This window comes from Eschrichtius robustus, chromosome 5, assembly GCF_028021215.1.
Source record: "Eschrichtius robustus isolate mEscRob2 chromosome 5, mEscRob2.pri, whole genome shotgun sequence".
Taxonomy (NCBI): Eukaryota; Metazoa; Chordata; class Mammalia; order Artiodactyla; family Eschrichtiidae; genus Eschrichtius; species Eschrichtius robustus.
This window is the reverse complement of record NC_090828.1, coordinates 34,057,524-34,074,609: the sequence shown is the minus strand read 5'-3', so window position 1 is coordinate 34,074,609 and position 17,086 is coordinate 34,057,524. Positions and strand designations below refer to the sequence as shown.

General features: G+C 39.0%; 1 protein-coding gene across 2 annotated transcripts in view; it reads left to right on the top strand.

Annotated features, from left to right (window-relative positions):
- Nucleotides 1–17,086, top strand: part of CDK15 (cyclin dependent kinase 15) — an 89,489-nt gene that overhangs the window by 12,233 nt on the left and 60,170 nt on the right. For both annotated transcript variants that reach the window (XM_068543825.1, XM_068543824.1), the window contains exons 5-6: nt 10,991–11,085; nt 11,840–11,902. In XM_068543825.1, coding sequence (XP_068399926.1) covers nt 10,991–11,085; nt 11,840–11,902 — 158 coding nt within the window. The remainder of the gene's footprint in view (nt 1–10,990; nt 11,086–11,839; nt 11,903–17,086) is intronic.

The following is a 17,086-nucleotide window of genomic DNA, read 5'->3' as shown; positions in this document are numbered from 1 at the left end:
CAAATTCATTGATTAGTTCTAGTAGTTTTCTGGTGGCATCTTTAGGATTTTCTATGTATAGTTTCATGTCATCTGCAAACAGTGACAGTTTTACTTCTTCTTTTCCAATTTGCATTCCTTTTATTTCTTTTTCTTCTCTGATTGCCATGGCTAGGACTTCCAAAACTATGTTGAATAATAGTGGCGAGAGTGGACATTCTTGTCTTGTTCCTGATCTTAGGGGAAATGCTTTCAGTTTTTCACCATTGAGAATGATGTTTTCTGTGGGTTTGTCATATATGGCCTTTGTTATGTTGAGGTAGTTTCCCTCTATGCCCACTTTCTGGAGAGTTTTTATCATAAATTGGTGTAGAATTTTGTCAAAAGCTTTTTCTGCATCTATTGAGATGATCATATGGTTTTTATTCCTTAATTTGCTAATATGGTGTATCACATTGATTTGCGTATATTGAAGAATCCTTGCATTCCTGGGATAAATCCCACTTGATCATGGTGTATGATCATTTTAATATGTTGTTGGATTCTGTTTGCTAGTATTTTGTTGAGGATTTTTGCATCTATGTTCATCAGTGATATTGGTCTATAATTTTCTTTTTTTGTGTGATATCTTTTTCTGGTTTTGGTATCAGGGTGATGGTGGCTTCATAGAACGAATTTGGGAGTGTTCCTCCATCTGCAATTTTTTGGAAGAGTTTGAGAAGGATCGGTGTTAGCTCTTCTCTAAATGTCTGATAGAATTTGCCTGTGAAGCCATCTGGTCCTGGACTTTTGTTTGTTGGAAGATTTTTAATTACAGTTTCAATTTCATTATTTGCGATAGGTCTGTTTATATTTTATAATTCTTCCTGGTTCAGTCTTGGAAAATTGTACCTTTCCAAGAATTTGTCCATTTCTTTGTGGTTGTCCATTTTATTGGCATATAGTTGTTTGTAGTAGTCTCTTATAATCCTTTGTATTTCTGTGGTGTCAGTTGTGATTTCTCCTGTTTCATTTCTAATTTTATTGATATGCGTCATCTCCCGTTTATTCTTGATTAGTCTGGCTAAGGGTTTATCAATTTTGTTTGTCTTCTCAACCAACTTTTAGTTTTATTGATCTTTGCTATTGTTTTCTTTGTTTCTATTTCATTTATTTCTGCTCTGATATTTATGATTTCTTTCCTTCTACTGACTTTGGGTTTTCTTTGTTCTTCTTTCTTTAGTTGCTTTAGGTGTAGGGTTAGATTGTTTATTTGAGATTTTTCTTGTTTCTAAGGTAGGATTGAATTGCTATAAACTTCCCTCTTAGAACTGCTTTTACTGTGTCCCATAGGTTTTGGGTCGTTGTGTTTTCGTTGTCATTTGTTTCTATGTATTTTTTAATTTCTTCTTTTATTTCCTCAGTGATCTCTGGTTATTTAGTAGTGCACTGTTTAGCCTCCATGTATTTGTGTTTTTTACAGTTTTTTTTCCTGTAATTGATTTCCAACCTCATAGCATTGTGGTCAGAAAAGGTGCTTGATATGATTTCAGTTTTCTTAAATTTTCCATGGCTTGATTTGTGACCCAAGATGTGATCTCTCCTGGAAAATATTCCATGTGCACTTGAGAAGAAAGTGTGTTCTGCCACTTTCAGGTGGAATGTTCTATAAATATCAATTAAATCTATCTGGTCTATTGTGTCATTTGAAGCTTGTGTTTCCTTATTTATTTTCTGGTTTGATGACCTGTCCACTGGTGTAAGTGGGGTGTTAAAGTCCCCTACTATTATTGTGTTTCCCCTTTCATGGTTGTTAGCATTTGCCTTATTTATTGAGGTGCTCCTATGTTGGGTGAATAAACATTTATATTTATTATATTTTCTTCTTGGATTGATCCCTTGATTGTTATGTAGAGTCCTTCCTTATCTCTTGTAACAGTCTTTATTTTAAAGTCTATTTTATCTGATATGAGTATTGCTGCTCCAGCTTTCTTTTGATTTCCATTTGCATGGAATATATTTTTCCGTCCCTTCACTTTCAGTCTGTATGTGTCCCTAGGTCTGAAGTGGGTCTCTTGTAGACAGCGTATATATGGGTCTTGTTTTTGTATCCATTCAGCCAGCCTGTGTCTTTTGGTTGGGGCATTTAATCCATTTACATTCAACGTCATTTTTGATATGTGCGTTCCTATTGCCATTTTCTTAATTGTTTTGGGTTTGTTTTTGTGGGTCTTTTTCTTCTCTTGTGTTTCCCCCCTAGAGAAGTTCCTTTAGCATTTGTTGTAAAGCTGGTTTGGTGGTGCTGAATTCTCTGAGCTTTTGCTTGTCTGAAAAGCTTTTGATTTCTCCTTCGAATCTGAATGAGATCCTTGCTGGGTAGAGTAATCTTGATTGTTCATTTTTCTCTTTCATCACTTTAAGTATATCCTGCCACGCCCTTCTGGCCTGCAGAGTTTCTGCTGAAAAATCAGCTGATAACCTTATGGGGATTCCTTTGTATGTTATTTGTTGTTTTACCCTTGCTTCTTTTAATATTTTTTTGTTGAATTTAATTTTTGATAGTTTGATTAATATGTGTCTTGGTGTGTTTCTCCTAGGGTTTATCCTGTATGGGACTCTCTGTGCTTCCTGGACTTGGGTGACTATTTCCTTTCCCATGTTAGGGAACTTTTCCATAATCTCTTCAAATATTTTCTCAGATCCTTTATTTTTCTCTGGGACCCCTATAATTTGAATGTTGGTGCATTTAGTGTTTTCCCAGAGGTCTCTGGGATTGTCTTCAATTCCTTTCATTCTTTTTTCTTTATCCTGCTCCTCGGCAGTTGTTTCCACCATTCTGTCTTCCAGCTCACTTATTCGTTCTTCTGCCTCAGTTATTCTGTTATTGATTCCTTCTAGTGTATTTTTCATTTCAGTTATTGTATTGTTCGTCTCTGTTTGTTTGTTCTTTAGTTCTTCTAGATCTTTGTTAAACATTTCTTGTATTTTCTCAATCTGTGACTCCATTCTATTCCCAAGATTCTGGATCATCTTTACTATCATTACTCTGGATTCTTTTTCAGGTAGATTGCCTATTTCCTCTTCATTTATTTGGTCTTGTAGGTTTTTACCTTGCTCCTTCACCTGTGACGTATTTTTTTTCTGTCTTTTTGTTGTTGTTGTTGTTGGGTGGGATTGTGTTCCTGTCTTACTGGTTGTTTGGCCTGAGGCTTCCAACACTGGAGTTTGTAGGCTGTTGGGTAGAGCTGGGTCTTGGTGCTGAGATGAGGACCTCCGGGAGACCTCACTCCGATGAATATTCCCTGGGGTCTGAGGTTCTCTGTTAGTCCAGTAGTTTGGACTCGGAGCTCCTCGGAGCTCTGCAGGAGCTTTGGCCTGACTGAAGCTTGTGAACCAAGACCCCGCAAGCCGCATGGGGTGACAAAAAAAAAAAAGAAAAAAGAAAAGAAAAAACAGAAAAAAGGAGAACAATAACAAAGAGTAAAGAATAAACTTAGACTAGGAAACTAACAGATATGTTAGAAAGAATATAAAAATAAAAATATAGATGAAGGTAAAACAGAACCACAATTGTAAAAAAGAGGAGTAGGAAAAAAGAAAAAAAAAAAGGTGGAAAAGGCCTTGGCTGTGGAGGACGAGGCCTAGGCAGGGGCGGGGTTTGGGCAGTGGGCAGGGCCTATGCTTAGGACCCAAAGGGCTGGAAAAGGCCCTGCGGGGCGGGGGCAGAGGTGAGGCTTAGGCTCAACAGAAGGGGCCCAGGCGTGCCTCTGGTCTCAGAGTGTGGGGGACCCGGCCTGGGAGCCCAGCAGGCTTCCTGGGCCCGAGTGGATGGGGCAAGCACCCTCTGCTCCTCTCCTGCTCCTCTGGTCCTGGAGGGCCCCTCCCACCTGCCTCTCCTGTTCTCCCCTGCCCTCCCTCCTATGCCCCCAGGACCACTGTGGCCTGGAGGGGGCCTCTGAGAGCATAGGACCTGGCCTGAGAGCCAGGCAGGCTCCCAGGCCTTTTGGGCAGGGGAAATGCTCATCACACTCCCCACCCTGATCCAAGATCCCGAGGGTCCCTCCAGGCGTGGGAACCCCTCCCCGCTTCCAGCCACCCGTCAGGGGCGCCAGTCCTGTCTGGCCCCCACTTCTCCTCCCTTCTCGGTTCCCCCATGTCCTACCAGTTTGCTTGAGGGTTCCTCCCATCTCCTTGGGCATCGAGGTCCCCCACCAGCATCTGGCAGGCTCCCTAGTTGTGGGGAGACACGAACTCCATGTCTTCCCATGCTGCCATCCTGACTCTGCCCCCCATAATTATATTTTAAATGTTTATTTTTGCAACTAGGAGATAACACTTTCATTTGAACAGACAAATATTAAAAGTTTTTATATAAGAACAAGTTCCCTAGTTTTATTAACTTATGTATAAATGTCTTAATAATGTGCATTATTTTAAATATGTTTCTATAAAAATAGAAACTTGGTTTAAAAAGAACTTCCAGGACTTTCAGCCTGTTAGCAGCATTAGTGAGGAAGCAATCATAGAACTAATCTTTTCTGAAGGCTAGGCACATGACATAATCTTCCCCCCAACTCAATCTTTTTTTGAAACTTTACATCAACTCTAGTTGGTAAAGTGTTATTTTTGTCATAGTGATGAAGGAATATGAACTTCAGAGAGGTTAGGTAACACATCTGAGGTCACAGAGCTAGTAATCAGAGTCATTACTTATTCAAATCCATTCTATTATATTCAAAATATCCTTTCTACTTTATTATGATAAATTTAGAAATCCTTAACTCAAGCATTTTTCCTTTTGCAACAGTTAAAATAGAAATAGAAATCTATTTTTATGATACATTTTGTATAAGTGTTAAGCAAAATACAGGAGGGACATTTTAAAGAAAATAACATACAATATTGTATATTTGTCAATTCTGATTCTTTCATCCACTCTACAGCACTGTAATTACAAGTCTTTAAGTTAGAAAACTGTTTCAGCTGAGAATCTTTTAAGATCATTCTCTAGTAGAAAACATTACAAAGTAATTATTCCCAGTCCATATATGAGAAAACTGAGCCAAAAATAGAAAGAGGCACCTCTGTGAGGTCATACAGTGAGGTCGAGGATAGCAATTACAAGCACTGAGTTGCTGGTTACCACATATAGATTACGATAGGCCTGTTTGTCAAGAAGTCCTCCGTTAAATGCAATCAAATCACGTCAGGGACATAACACATTTATATGTGCATAGTTGTATTTTTTTTTTTTTTTGGCTGTGTTGGGTCTTCGTTTCTGTGCGAGGGCTCTCTCCAGCTGTGGCAAGCGGGGGCCACTCTTCATCGCGGTGCGCAGGCCTCTCACCATCGCGGCCTCTCCTGTTGCGAAGCACAGGCTCCAGACGCGCAGGCTCAGCAATTGTGGCTCACGGGCCTAGCCGCTCCGCGGCACGTGGGATCCTCCCAGACCAGGGCTCAAACCCGCGCCCCCTGCACCGGCAGGCAGACTCTCAACCACTGCACCACCAGGGAAGCCCCCATAGTTGTATTTTTATAAAACAAAATAATGCCGTGTGATTGGGATAACAATTCCAAAGAAGTCAGATGATAACTATTGTCTAACATTCGTCTTCATATTTTTCTAAATTTATGTAGGTGATTTCTTGGAATGCATGATTCAGCTCATTGACTTGATGTGTGACACTCAGGCCAGAGAAAACATGGCATCAGGAACTACAAATTCTTTTCAATTCAATGCCCAGTGTGGGTTGGGCCTGAGAATTGGCTCCATTATTGACTCCTACATAAACTCATGACAACTGTCCGGTCTTCATTAATTCACAAGCACTTACTGAGCACCACAAGCCAGGCGTATGCTAGGTGCTCAAGGAGTTCAGAGCCTAGGAGGGCTTTGACTACCAGGCACTCACTCTATATAGCTGTGCCCCAGGACTTTGAGAATCAGCCTTGTTCTTTGTCATTGTCATCTTTACATTTTCTTCTAAAGTAGAACAGAGAGTAACATCAAACATCCTGACCCATTTCACTTGCAAAGCTTCAATTTTTCTAAAACTTCACTAAACCACAAACCCCAGTGAAATTAACAAAACAAAGAAATTAAATATTCTTATATCATTGCAAGATGAAAATGATAATTTTTTTCTAAATTATTTCTCTCTTACATATGTGAGAATCAGGTTAAATTTCATTAGCTGGAATTTCATTGGTATTTAGTTGGTCATATTAAACACCTTTTGGGACACTTAAAGAAAGAAATACTTTACATTTTTTAAATGAGCTGACTAACGTTTCATCATGGGTCATTTTTTCTGATTTTGGGATTATGTTGTTTTCTTCAGGTTTTCTCTTTGGCTTTCTTTTTTTTTTTTTAAGGAATTCCTTTATTTTTATTATTTATTTATTTATTTATTTATTTTTGGCTGTGTTGGGTCTTCATTTCTGTGCAAGGGCTTTCTCTAGTTTTGGCAAGCGGGGGCCACTCTTCATCGCGGTGCGCGGGCCTCTCACTGTCGCGGCCTCTCTTGTTGCGGAGCACAAGCTCCGGATGCACAGGCTCAGTAGTTGTGGCTCACGGGCCTAGTTGCTCCGTGGCATGTGGGATCTTCCCAGACCAGGGCTCGAACCCATGTCCCCTGCATTGGCAGGCAGATTCTCAACCACTGCGCCACCAGGGAAGCCCCTCTTTGGCTTTCTGAGTGTTCTCATGATCATACCAAGTTAGTATATGTAAAATTCTTAGACCAGTGCCTGGCATGTGGTAAATGCTCAATGAGTGTTAGCCATCATCACCATTATAAAATTATTTTAGAAGCACTTAAAGTAATTCTATTGTGATTCCATTTTTCTGGAGCTTTAAAGACTCCCTTGTTTATCTTTGTGTCTTTACTTTGAAGAAGAACAAAAATAAGTATATCTAGACTATGTGAATTATAAAAACAATAATTTTACAGGAATCAGAATGCTCTGATTTTAGTATTTTTCCTCTTCTCAGTTGGCTTTTGCATCCCTCAGCTAATTATCCTGTAGAACACACCATATTCTGCTGTGAAGTTTACGAGGTAGCCTTGAAATTAGAAGAAAAGACCTTTCCTTCCTGGGTTTAAGACCCACACATCTGAGGTGGTAGGCATCTTATATATCTCTGGTGGATGGACCAAACAATATACCCATATCATGAGAAAACTGCTTTAAACATCATCTACTCTTTCACGTAAATTCCCTATTATTACTCATCAAAAGTCACAGTTTCTGTATAAGTATTTCAGTGGTTCTGGGGTGTTAAAAAAAAAAAAGCAGTAGTAGACATGCCATAACACACACGACATTTATAACTAAAATAAACATGGAATAAAAGCATCTTCAACAGAAACACTCTATGCCAATCAATAGTATGTATAGAAATATTAGGTAATTAGTGACCACTAATTCAATAGCAAATATTTACCGAGTGCTTATAATATCCCAGACGTTGTTGTAGCCACTGCCAATACAGCAATAAGCAAAATAGACAAAAGTGCCTGCTCTCATTGGAGTTTATATTCTGAAAGGTGGAGACAGACAACAAACATATTTGACATATTTGTCAGGGGTGATAAGTGCTCTGGAGAAGGATACAGCAGGGCACAGGGATAGAGGATACCTGAGGGTGGGTCAGGGGCGGGGGCTCGGACTTATATATATAATATGAGCGGAGACCTGAAGGAAGCGAGGAAAGAAGCATGCTGAGCTGAGACAAGAAGGTTACTGGCAGGTACAAGGGCAAGTGTAAGACCTGGGGTGTAAATGTGTTTGGAAGCATCCAAGGAACAGCCTTGGATGTCCACAGTGGCCAGAGCCAAGTGAATGAGGATGGAGTGAGGAGAGGAGGGCAGGGCAGTACCGAGGGTGGACAGACGTTGTATGTCCCTTCCATCTCACTCTGAGTGAGATGAGACACCACGGGAGGGTTTGGAGCCAGGAGGACATGTCCTGACTTCCATTTGAGAAGGGTCACAGTGGCTGGGTTCTGTGGAGAAGAGACTGTCAGAAGGAAGGGAGGAAGCAGGGAGACTAGTTAGGAGACATTTGCAGTAATTCAGGCACCATATGATGGTGGCCTGGCCCTGGATGGGAGCAGAGGAGATGGTAAGAAGGGAGGAACTCTGGACATGTTTTGAAGGTATTGCCAGAAGATTTGCTGATGTTTTGGATGAGGGTGTGAGAAAGTGTTGAGAGGAGTACTTACTAGAGTGGGGAATCCTCATCATGTGGATTAATGGCTTCAAAAGATTTCTGAAAAATTGTGAAGATAAGACTAATAATGCAAATGTAAGAGAACAACAGAGAAATGGCAAAAGTGACACTTTTCCTACTCCTATAAAACAAATGATCGAGAAAACTATATGAAGTAAAGATTTATACCCAATGTTGTCATTAGCAGTGAGCCTCATCCTAAGTAGATATTGTTCCTTGAGCTTTTTACCAAATGACAGTGTGAGGCCATTGTGATTAACAAAACATACCATCATGGTTAAAAATAAGCATCAGGAGTTTTAATAATATCATATTTAAGCAAGACTAAAATTGTATTAAAATAAAATTAAAATGTCAATAATATTCTTAGCAATTTCAGCTTTACCATATCCTTTTAAAATCTAATTTTGTTATATGCTTTGTAGTGTGTGTGTGTGTGTGTGTGTGTGTGTGTGTGTGGAGAGAGATGAGAGAGAGGGAGGGAGGGAGGGGGAGAGAGAGAAAGAAAGAGAGAGAGAAGTTCATGAACATAATTTATAAATAAAAATATACATAAAATACAAGCATTCTCAACTGATTGTCCGAAGTCAGTGTTGTAGATATGGATGGTGTTGAAAACTCTAGCAGAAACATGACATAAGCAAAATTTTAAGATGTTAATCTGGGAGTGGAGGTTTAGAGGGGTTCAAAGTGATAGGGAGGCTTAGAAGCTGATGGCTGGGATATTCTAATTTGCAGCAGGGGTGATGCTTTATATTAATGCATGGGATCTGATTCCATCCACATGTCAACCCTGTGAAGTCAGGTCAGGAAATGCATTATCTCCTTTTCACAAGGAGTGAATGGAGACTTGGGTTGGGATTCTTTCCTGAGCTCGCTCGGGTAGAAAGTGACAAGGCCAGGATTCGCATTAGGCCTGTGGCTCTACAGTCAGTTCTCCATTAAGACACCCAGTAAATATATTTGAAAAAATCAAGTGCTTACTCTTGGCTGAGCATTGTACCAGGTAATGTGGCAGCACCCGAAAGAGAGGGAAAGTTGTTCCATTTCCTTGTAGTCTTTGGTCTGGGACTAGGGACAGTAAACAGATGCCTGTGAAACAATTTACTACGTTTACAAAGCAATGTACTTGTAAAAGTGAAATAATAAATTTAGCACATAAGAATTCAGGGGGGAAAAACTATAAGTTAGAACATTAGTCATTCAAGCAGAGTAGGGTTAGCAGGTGCAGTAGGGCTCCTATGATGGTAAGGTTCCCAGCTCAAACTGAGGTAAAGAAGGAAATTCACTGGCTCACAGATCTGATAACTACAGGCTTGCCGGGTGCAAAGGACGTCACCAGGAATCTGTCCATCACCCAACACTGTTTTTCTCTGCCTTAGGTTTAGTCCCAGGCGTTGGTAATCTGGCCACAGCAGCTCCCAGTTAAATCCTACAAACTCAGCCCTTACAGTGGAAAAGAAAGCATGTCTTTCCTAATGGCACAAGCAAAGTTAGAGCTCTCTTGAGGCTTGGATTTTGTGCCTGTCTCTGAACCAATCCCTGTGGCTGGGGGATGTTGTGCTCTGATTGGCCAGACCTAGGTCACATGCCCAATCTTAGGTAAGGGTGGTATCAGCCCCATCAGAATAGCATGGGCTGAGTAAGGAGAGGGTTGGTTCCCCAGAGTAAAATAGAGGTGTCCCCACTAGAAAGGAGAATGGCTGCCAGGACGTAAAACAACAGGATCATTACAACAGGATAAGATTCCTGAAGGAAGTAATTGTAAAAATTTGAGTATTTGAGTTAGTTTGTTTTTAATCTTATGGAATTCTGGGAGAGAGTAGGCGGAAGAGATTCATGATATGCAGGCAGACCCTGCAGAACATTGATTTGAGTTTTTACACTTCACTTTTCCTTTCCTTTAAGTCTTAAAGACACCATTTCTTCATGCAGGGATCCCTGAGCTGAGACTCACCATCTCCTTATTGTGCCTTTTCTGGTCTCCACCCTCCTGAAGGTCTTCCTATCTCTGGAGCCCCCAGAGTCATCCTTTCAAACCCTCTCCCAGCCACTCACTGGCCTTTTATGGTGACTTCTCCCCTTTAGAGCTGCCTTTAGTGACCTAATAATAACCTGTTATTGAAGATGCAAGAGACAGTCCTCAGCCCTTCCCACTCATCCAGGCTCCCCAAGTTTGGCCCTCTCCTCTTTTTAAGTGTGAATTTCCTCCTTTCCACAGGTTTTCAATTCTCCTGTTAAGAAATCCCATCCACTCTCTATATTATGATTCAGCAATCCTTCATCCCATGTTCTTATCCCTGCCTTCCATCAGTCATATCTACAGGCCCTGCTGACCCCCTGTGGGACTTTGAATTTTAGAGGATGGTCACATGTTGCAAAGTCCTGCTCTAGAAGGCACAGCACTCCTTTTCCTGCTCCTCCAATGGCCTTTATCTCTCCAGGCTTCCTCTCCTGTAGCTCTGAAGCAGAGATGATAAGCTTCCCAGAGGAAGGCATTTGCAAAGTGCTCTGAGTGCTTTGATGAAATTGATTGGGTAAATGGAAACATATTTTTTGCAACTGCTTTAGCCTGTAAGAAAAATAAGTTATGTAAATGCAATGATTCACCATTTAATAAATAATGAAGATTGTTTTATAGCTTTAAATATTATTTCACAACAAGAGATTTTTTTCCCAACATTAAAAAACCAGAATGGTTGATTTGAAATGTTTAAAAAATAAATAGTGCTTGACATTTTTAAAGCAGTACTTTCATGATCAGTGATTGAATTAAAATTTTGTTTAATTTTTCTAGCTTCTCTCCTGAAGGGTTTGAAACATGCCAATATTGTGCTGCTCCATGACATTATCCACACCAAAGAGACACTGACATTCGTTTTTGAATACATGGTGAGTTGCCCCAGCATTTTATAAAGCATAAGGAAAAAGCCTGGTGCTTGTATAATGAATCTGTTAATATTTTATGGCATGATAAAACTTTCATTACAATGTGGAAAGTGTCATGGAAATTTTCATTATTGTGATTAGTGGAGCCTATTGTTCTTATGCTCATTCTTTAGTCCTGCTCCTTTACCCGCTGTATTTGCTGCCTTTTTCCCCCCTCACCAGCAATAATAAACACTTTGAGTCTGCCTCCTAAATAAAACTTTTGCACTTATTTTTTTAATCTATTTTTAATCACTATCTGAGCAGAACCCAACATTTTTTCATTGACAATAAAGACATAAACCACAAGGTTTTAAAAAATTGTATACAAGCTTACTAAAGAATATATCATTTTGTATTTCTGAAAGAAAAAACTCTTCAAATATTAGCAGAAAGGAATCATAAGGCATGTGTACCTGACTTGCCTCCAAGGACACTGAAGAGTACAAAATCCCCATGTCATCGTGTTCAGGGGCAGTCATTTAAAATGAGCCTCTCTTGTGCCGAGAAACAGGCTTCCTTCTAAGAGCAGCCAAGTTGGGAAGGCACACTGTGTTTGACTTTAACAGTGGTGTCTCAGAAAACCTGGTTGTGTACCTTTTGCACCTTATTCTCAAAAATTCTGAACTTTGTAATACCTTTGAGAGTCAAGTCTGTGGTCTGCTTTGTGAGACTGACCAAGCACTGCTAATGTCACTCTCTCCACCATTTTGTGTAGCACACAGACCTGGCTCAGTATATGTCTCAGCATCCAGGAGGGCTTCATCCTCACAATGTCAGGGTGAGTACTTTGAGGGTCGGGACTCTCCTCTGGCTTGCCCACAGCAGAGGAATCTTGAAACAGACTGCCATCACAAACTGAAGTTCCATGATACTAATAAGAAGATGGATATCATTGCTATTCTAGGGGAACGTAAAAAAAAAGATTTGCCTCAAGATATGGAGCAATGTCTGGCTATTTTCTGGGCAGCCTAACCCTGTCAGTCATTGTCATCATGCAAATGTGTCTTTAGAAGTACGAACCAATGAAAAAGAATTGCATTACAAGAAAAAAGGTGAAGTTAGGCCATCATAAAATAAATACTTTCTTCATAGCAGACTACTGTGGTCTGTGATAAAGTTTGTGTTGTACCTATAGTTCCCCACTACAACTAGCAAACAAACTACCTTTGTTGGATCTTTATCAGTTATCCTTTTGCCTGTTCTATCAGATCCGATTATATGTGGGACCAACTTCCATTTTTCCAGTCCTTGGAATAGAAATGATAATAAACTCTTAACTAGCTGTAATTCTACATCTGTTATAAATTTTAGAAAGCATTTGTATTTCATACTTTTCATTCCCTAAGGTTTTATTGGCATTAATTAATTGATTGGCCCTTAACATAACCATATGCGATTTGTATATGATGTACTCATTCATTTAACTAATATTTATGTGTTTATTAATTCATTCATTCAGGAAATATTTATTGACTACTTAGTGCCATGTTAAATCCTGAGGTTTCAATAATGAATAAGTTGTGTTTCTTATTTTCAATGAGCTAAAGCCCAGTAGGATATATGGACTTAAATAGGTAGTGAGAAGCAAAGTTATAAGGGCTATGACCATGTTAACTAGGAATACTATGAGGACTCACAGTAAGGGAACCTAATCCCGTCGTGGAGGCAAGGGGGAAAGGAAGGTTTGAAGACAGGGGTTTGAAAAGAGTGAAAACCTTTTAAAATAGTTAGAGGAAAATGAAATAGAAAACTAACTCGGGAAACCAAGAAGGAATGTCTAGTAGTGTGTTAAAGACTCTGGTGAGGATGAAATCCATTAAATTATCTGCATGATCATGAGATTTCTTTCTTTCTTTCTTTCTTTCTTTCTTTCTTTCTTTCTTTCTTTCTTTCTTTCTTTCTTTCTTTCTTTCTACTTTCTTTCTTTCTGGCAGTGCTTAGAAGTTCAAATAGAGGAGCAGAGAAAGTAGATAGTTGGACTGATTGAGAATTGGGGATTTGCCAGACATGTGAGAGGAAAAGGCAAGTGGGCAAGATATTTGGCAATGTCAAGAGAGAGGTTAAAGGGATGGTCAGAGGCTTCTAAACTGAGTCCAATCTGAGGGAAGGAAGTGAAGATAGGCAGGTTGCTGATAGCTAGGGAGAGGGCAGAAGAGTCAAGGAACTAGAGGTTTGATTAAATAGAAGAACAGTTGGAGAAAGAGTAACGGTGAGAAAGATAGAACATTTTCAGGCTTGAGTGACTCTCATTCCAAGCACTGTGCTAAGTGCTTAGCAAAATAGAAAGACATAGAAAACATAATTCCTCAAGGGACATAGAGCCAAAAACAGGAGATAAGACATACACACCAATACTATTACAGGACATTTGTGAATAACACCAAGTAAGAAATAAGACCTAACGTTGTAGACATGCAGAGAAGTAAAAGATATCTTCTCATTTTAAGAGGTTTTAATAAGCCAGACCTTTAAAGTTGCAATCCATTTCAAGAGGCTGGAATAGGGGAAGACGTTAGAGGAAGAAGGAATGTTTTCAGCAAAGGTACAGAGCAGGGAAGTAGAGGGTGCGTTCAAGTAAGAGGAGCCCAGACCCACAGGCTGTTAGTGTTGAAGGGACCACAGTGTTTTTCACTCTTCAGGTTCTGACCCACTAGAGGGCTGTGAAATCAGTTGGTGATTAGCAACCAGCATTTAAAAAAATGAAATGGAATGGATGAGAAAAGAATAGAAAATATTACAGTATATTACATTTAGTAAGAATAAGTATTATTTTGTGCAACTTTTTTTCCATTTGAAGCTGTGCGTCTATCTATGTATAAGTGTGAAAACGGGAAATATACATATTTCTTACTGGGGGATGCAATAAAAAAAAAAAAAGCCCTTGCTGAATGGATACAAAAACAAGACCCATATATATGCTGTCTACAAGAGACCCACTTCAGACCTAGGGACACATACAGACTGAAAGTGAGGGGATGGAAAAAGATATTCCATGCAAATGGAAATCAAAAGAAAGCTGGAGTAGCTATACTCATATCAGATAAAATAGACTTTAAAATAAAGAATGTTACAAGAGACAAGGAAGGACACTGAATAATGATCAAGGGATCAATGCAAGAAGAAGATATAACAATTATAAATATATATGCACCCAACATAGGAGCACCTCAATACATAAGGCAACTGCTAACAGCTATAAAAGAGGAAATCGACAGTAACACAATAATAGTGGGGGACTTTAACACCTCACTTACACCAATGGACAGATCATCCAAACAGAAAATAAATAAGGAAACAGAAGCTTTAAATGACACAATAGACCAGATAGATTTGATTGATATTTATAGGACATTCCGTCCAAAAACAGCAGATTACATGTTCTTCTCAAGTGCGCACAGAACATTCTCCAGGATAGATCACATCTTGGGTCACAAATCAAGCCTCAGTAAATTTAAGAAAATTGAAATCATATCAAGCATCTTTTCTGACCACAACGCTATGAGATTAGAAATGAATTACGGGAAAAAAACGTGAAAAGCACAAACACATGGAGGCTAAACAATACGTTACTAAATAACCAAGAGAACACTGAAGAAATCAAAGAGGAAATAAAAAATACCTAGAGACAAATGACAATGAAAACACGACGATCCAAAACCTATGGGATGCAGCAAAAGCAGTTCTAAGAGGGAAGTTTATAGCTATACAAGCCTACCTCAAGAAACAAGAAAAATCTCAAGTAAACAATCTAACATTGCACCTAAAGGAACTAGAGAAAGAAGAACAAACGAAACCCAAAGTTAGCAGAAGGAAAGAAATCATAAAGATCAGAGCAGAAATAAATGAAATAGAAACAAAGAAAACAATAGCAAAGATCAATAAAACTAAAATCTGGTTCTTTGAGAAGATAAACAAAATTGAAAAACCATTAGCCAGACTCATCAAGAAAAAGAGGGAGAGGACTCAAATCAATAAAATCAGAAATGAAAAAGGAGAAGTTACAACAGACACTGCAGAAATACAAAACATCCTAAGAGACTACTGTAAGCAACTCTGCCAATAAAATGGGCAACCTGGAAGAAATGGACAAATTCTTAGGAAGGTATAACCTTCCAAGACAGAACCAGGAAGAAACAGAAAATATGAACAGACCAATCACAAGTAATGAAATGGAAACTGTGATTAAAAATCTTCCAACAAACAAAAATCCAGGACCAGATGGCTTCACAGGTGAATTCTATCAAACATTTAGAGAAGAGCTAACACCCATCCTTCTCAAACTCTTCCAAAAAATTGCAGAGGAAGGAACACTCCCAAACTCATTGTATGAGGCCACCATCACCCTGATACCAAAAGCAGACAAAGATACTACAAAAAAAGAAAATTACAGACCAATATCACTGATGAATATAGACGCAAAAATCCCCAACAAAATACTAGCAAACAGAATCCAACAACACATTAAACGGATCATACACGACGATCAAGTGGGATTTATCCCAGGGATGCAAGGATTCTTCAATATACGCAAATCAATCAATGTGATACACCATATTAACAAATTGAAGAAGAAAAACCATATGATCATCTCAATAGATGCAGAAAAAGCTTTTGACAAAATTCAACACCCATTTATGATAAAAACTCTCCAGAAAGTGGGCATAGGAGGAACCTACCTCAGCATAATAAAGGCCATATATGACAAACCCACAGCAAACATCACTGTCAACAGTGAAAAACTGAAAGCATTTCCTCTAAGATCAGGAACAAGACAAGGATGTCCACTCTCACCGCTATTATTCAACATAGTTTTGGAAGTCCTAGCCACGGCAATCAGAGAAGAAAAAGAAATAAAAGGAATACAAATTGGAAAAGAAGAAGTAAAACTGTCACTGTTTGCAGATGACATGATACTATACATAGAGAATCCTAAAAATGCCACCAGAAAACTACTAGAGCTGATCAATGAATTTGGTAAAGTTTCAGGATCCAAAATTAATGTACAGAAATCTCTTGCATTCCTATACACTAATGATGAAAAATCTGAAAGAGAAATTATGGAAACACTCCCATTTACCATTGCAACAAAAAGAGTAAAATACCTAGGAATAAACCTACCTAGGGAGACAAAAGACCTGTATGCAGAAAACTATAAGACACTGATGAAAGAAATTAAAGATGACACCAACAGATGGAGAGATATACCATGTTCTTGGATTGGAAGAGTCAATATTGTGAAAATGACTATACTACCCAAAGCAACCTACAGATTCAATGCAATCCCTATCAAATTACCAATGGCATTTTTTACGGAACTAGAACAAATCATCTTAAAATTTGTATGGAGACACAAAAGACCCCGAATAGCAAAAGCAGTCTTGAGGGAAAAAAACGGAGCTGGAGGAATCAGACTCCCTGACTTCAGACTATACTACAAAGCTACAGTAATCAAGACAATATGATACTGGCACAAGAACAGAAACATAGATCAATGGAACAAGATAGAAAGCCCAGAGATAAACCCACGCACCTATGGTCAACTAATCTATGACAAAGGAGGCAAAGATATACAATGGAGAAAAGACAGTCTCTTCAATAAGTGGTACTGGGAAAACTGGACAGCTACATGTAAAAGAATGAGATTAGAACACTCCCTAACACCATACACAAAAATAAACTCAAAATGGATTCGAGACCTAAATGTAAGACCGGACACTGTAAAACTCTTAGAGGAAAACATAGGCAGAACACTCTTTGACATAAATCACAGCAAGATCTTTTTTGATCCACCTCCTAGAGTAATGGAAATAAAAACAAAAATAAACAAATGGGACCTAATGAAACTTCAAAGCTTTTGCACAGCAAAGGAAACCATAAACAAGATGAAAAGACAACCCTCAGGATGGGAGAGAATATTCGCAAATGAATCAACGGACAAAGGATTAATCTCCAAAATATATAA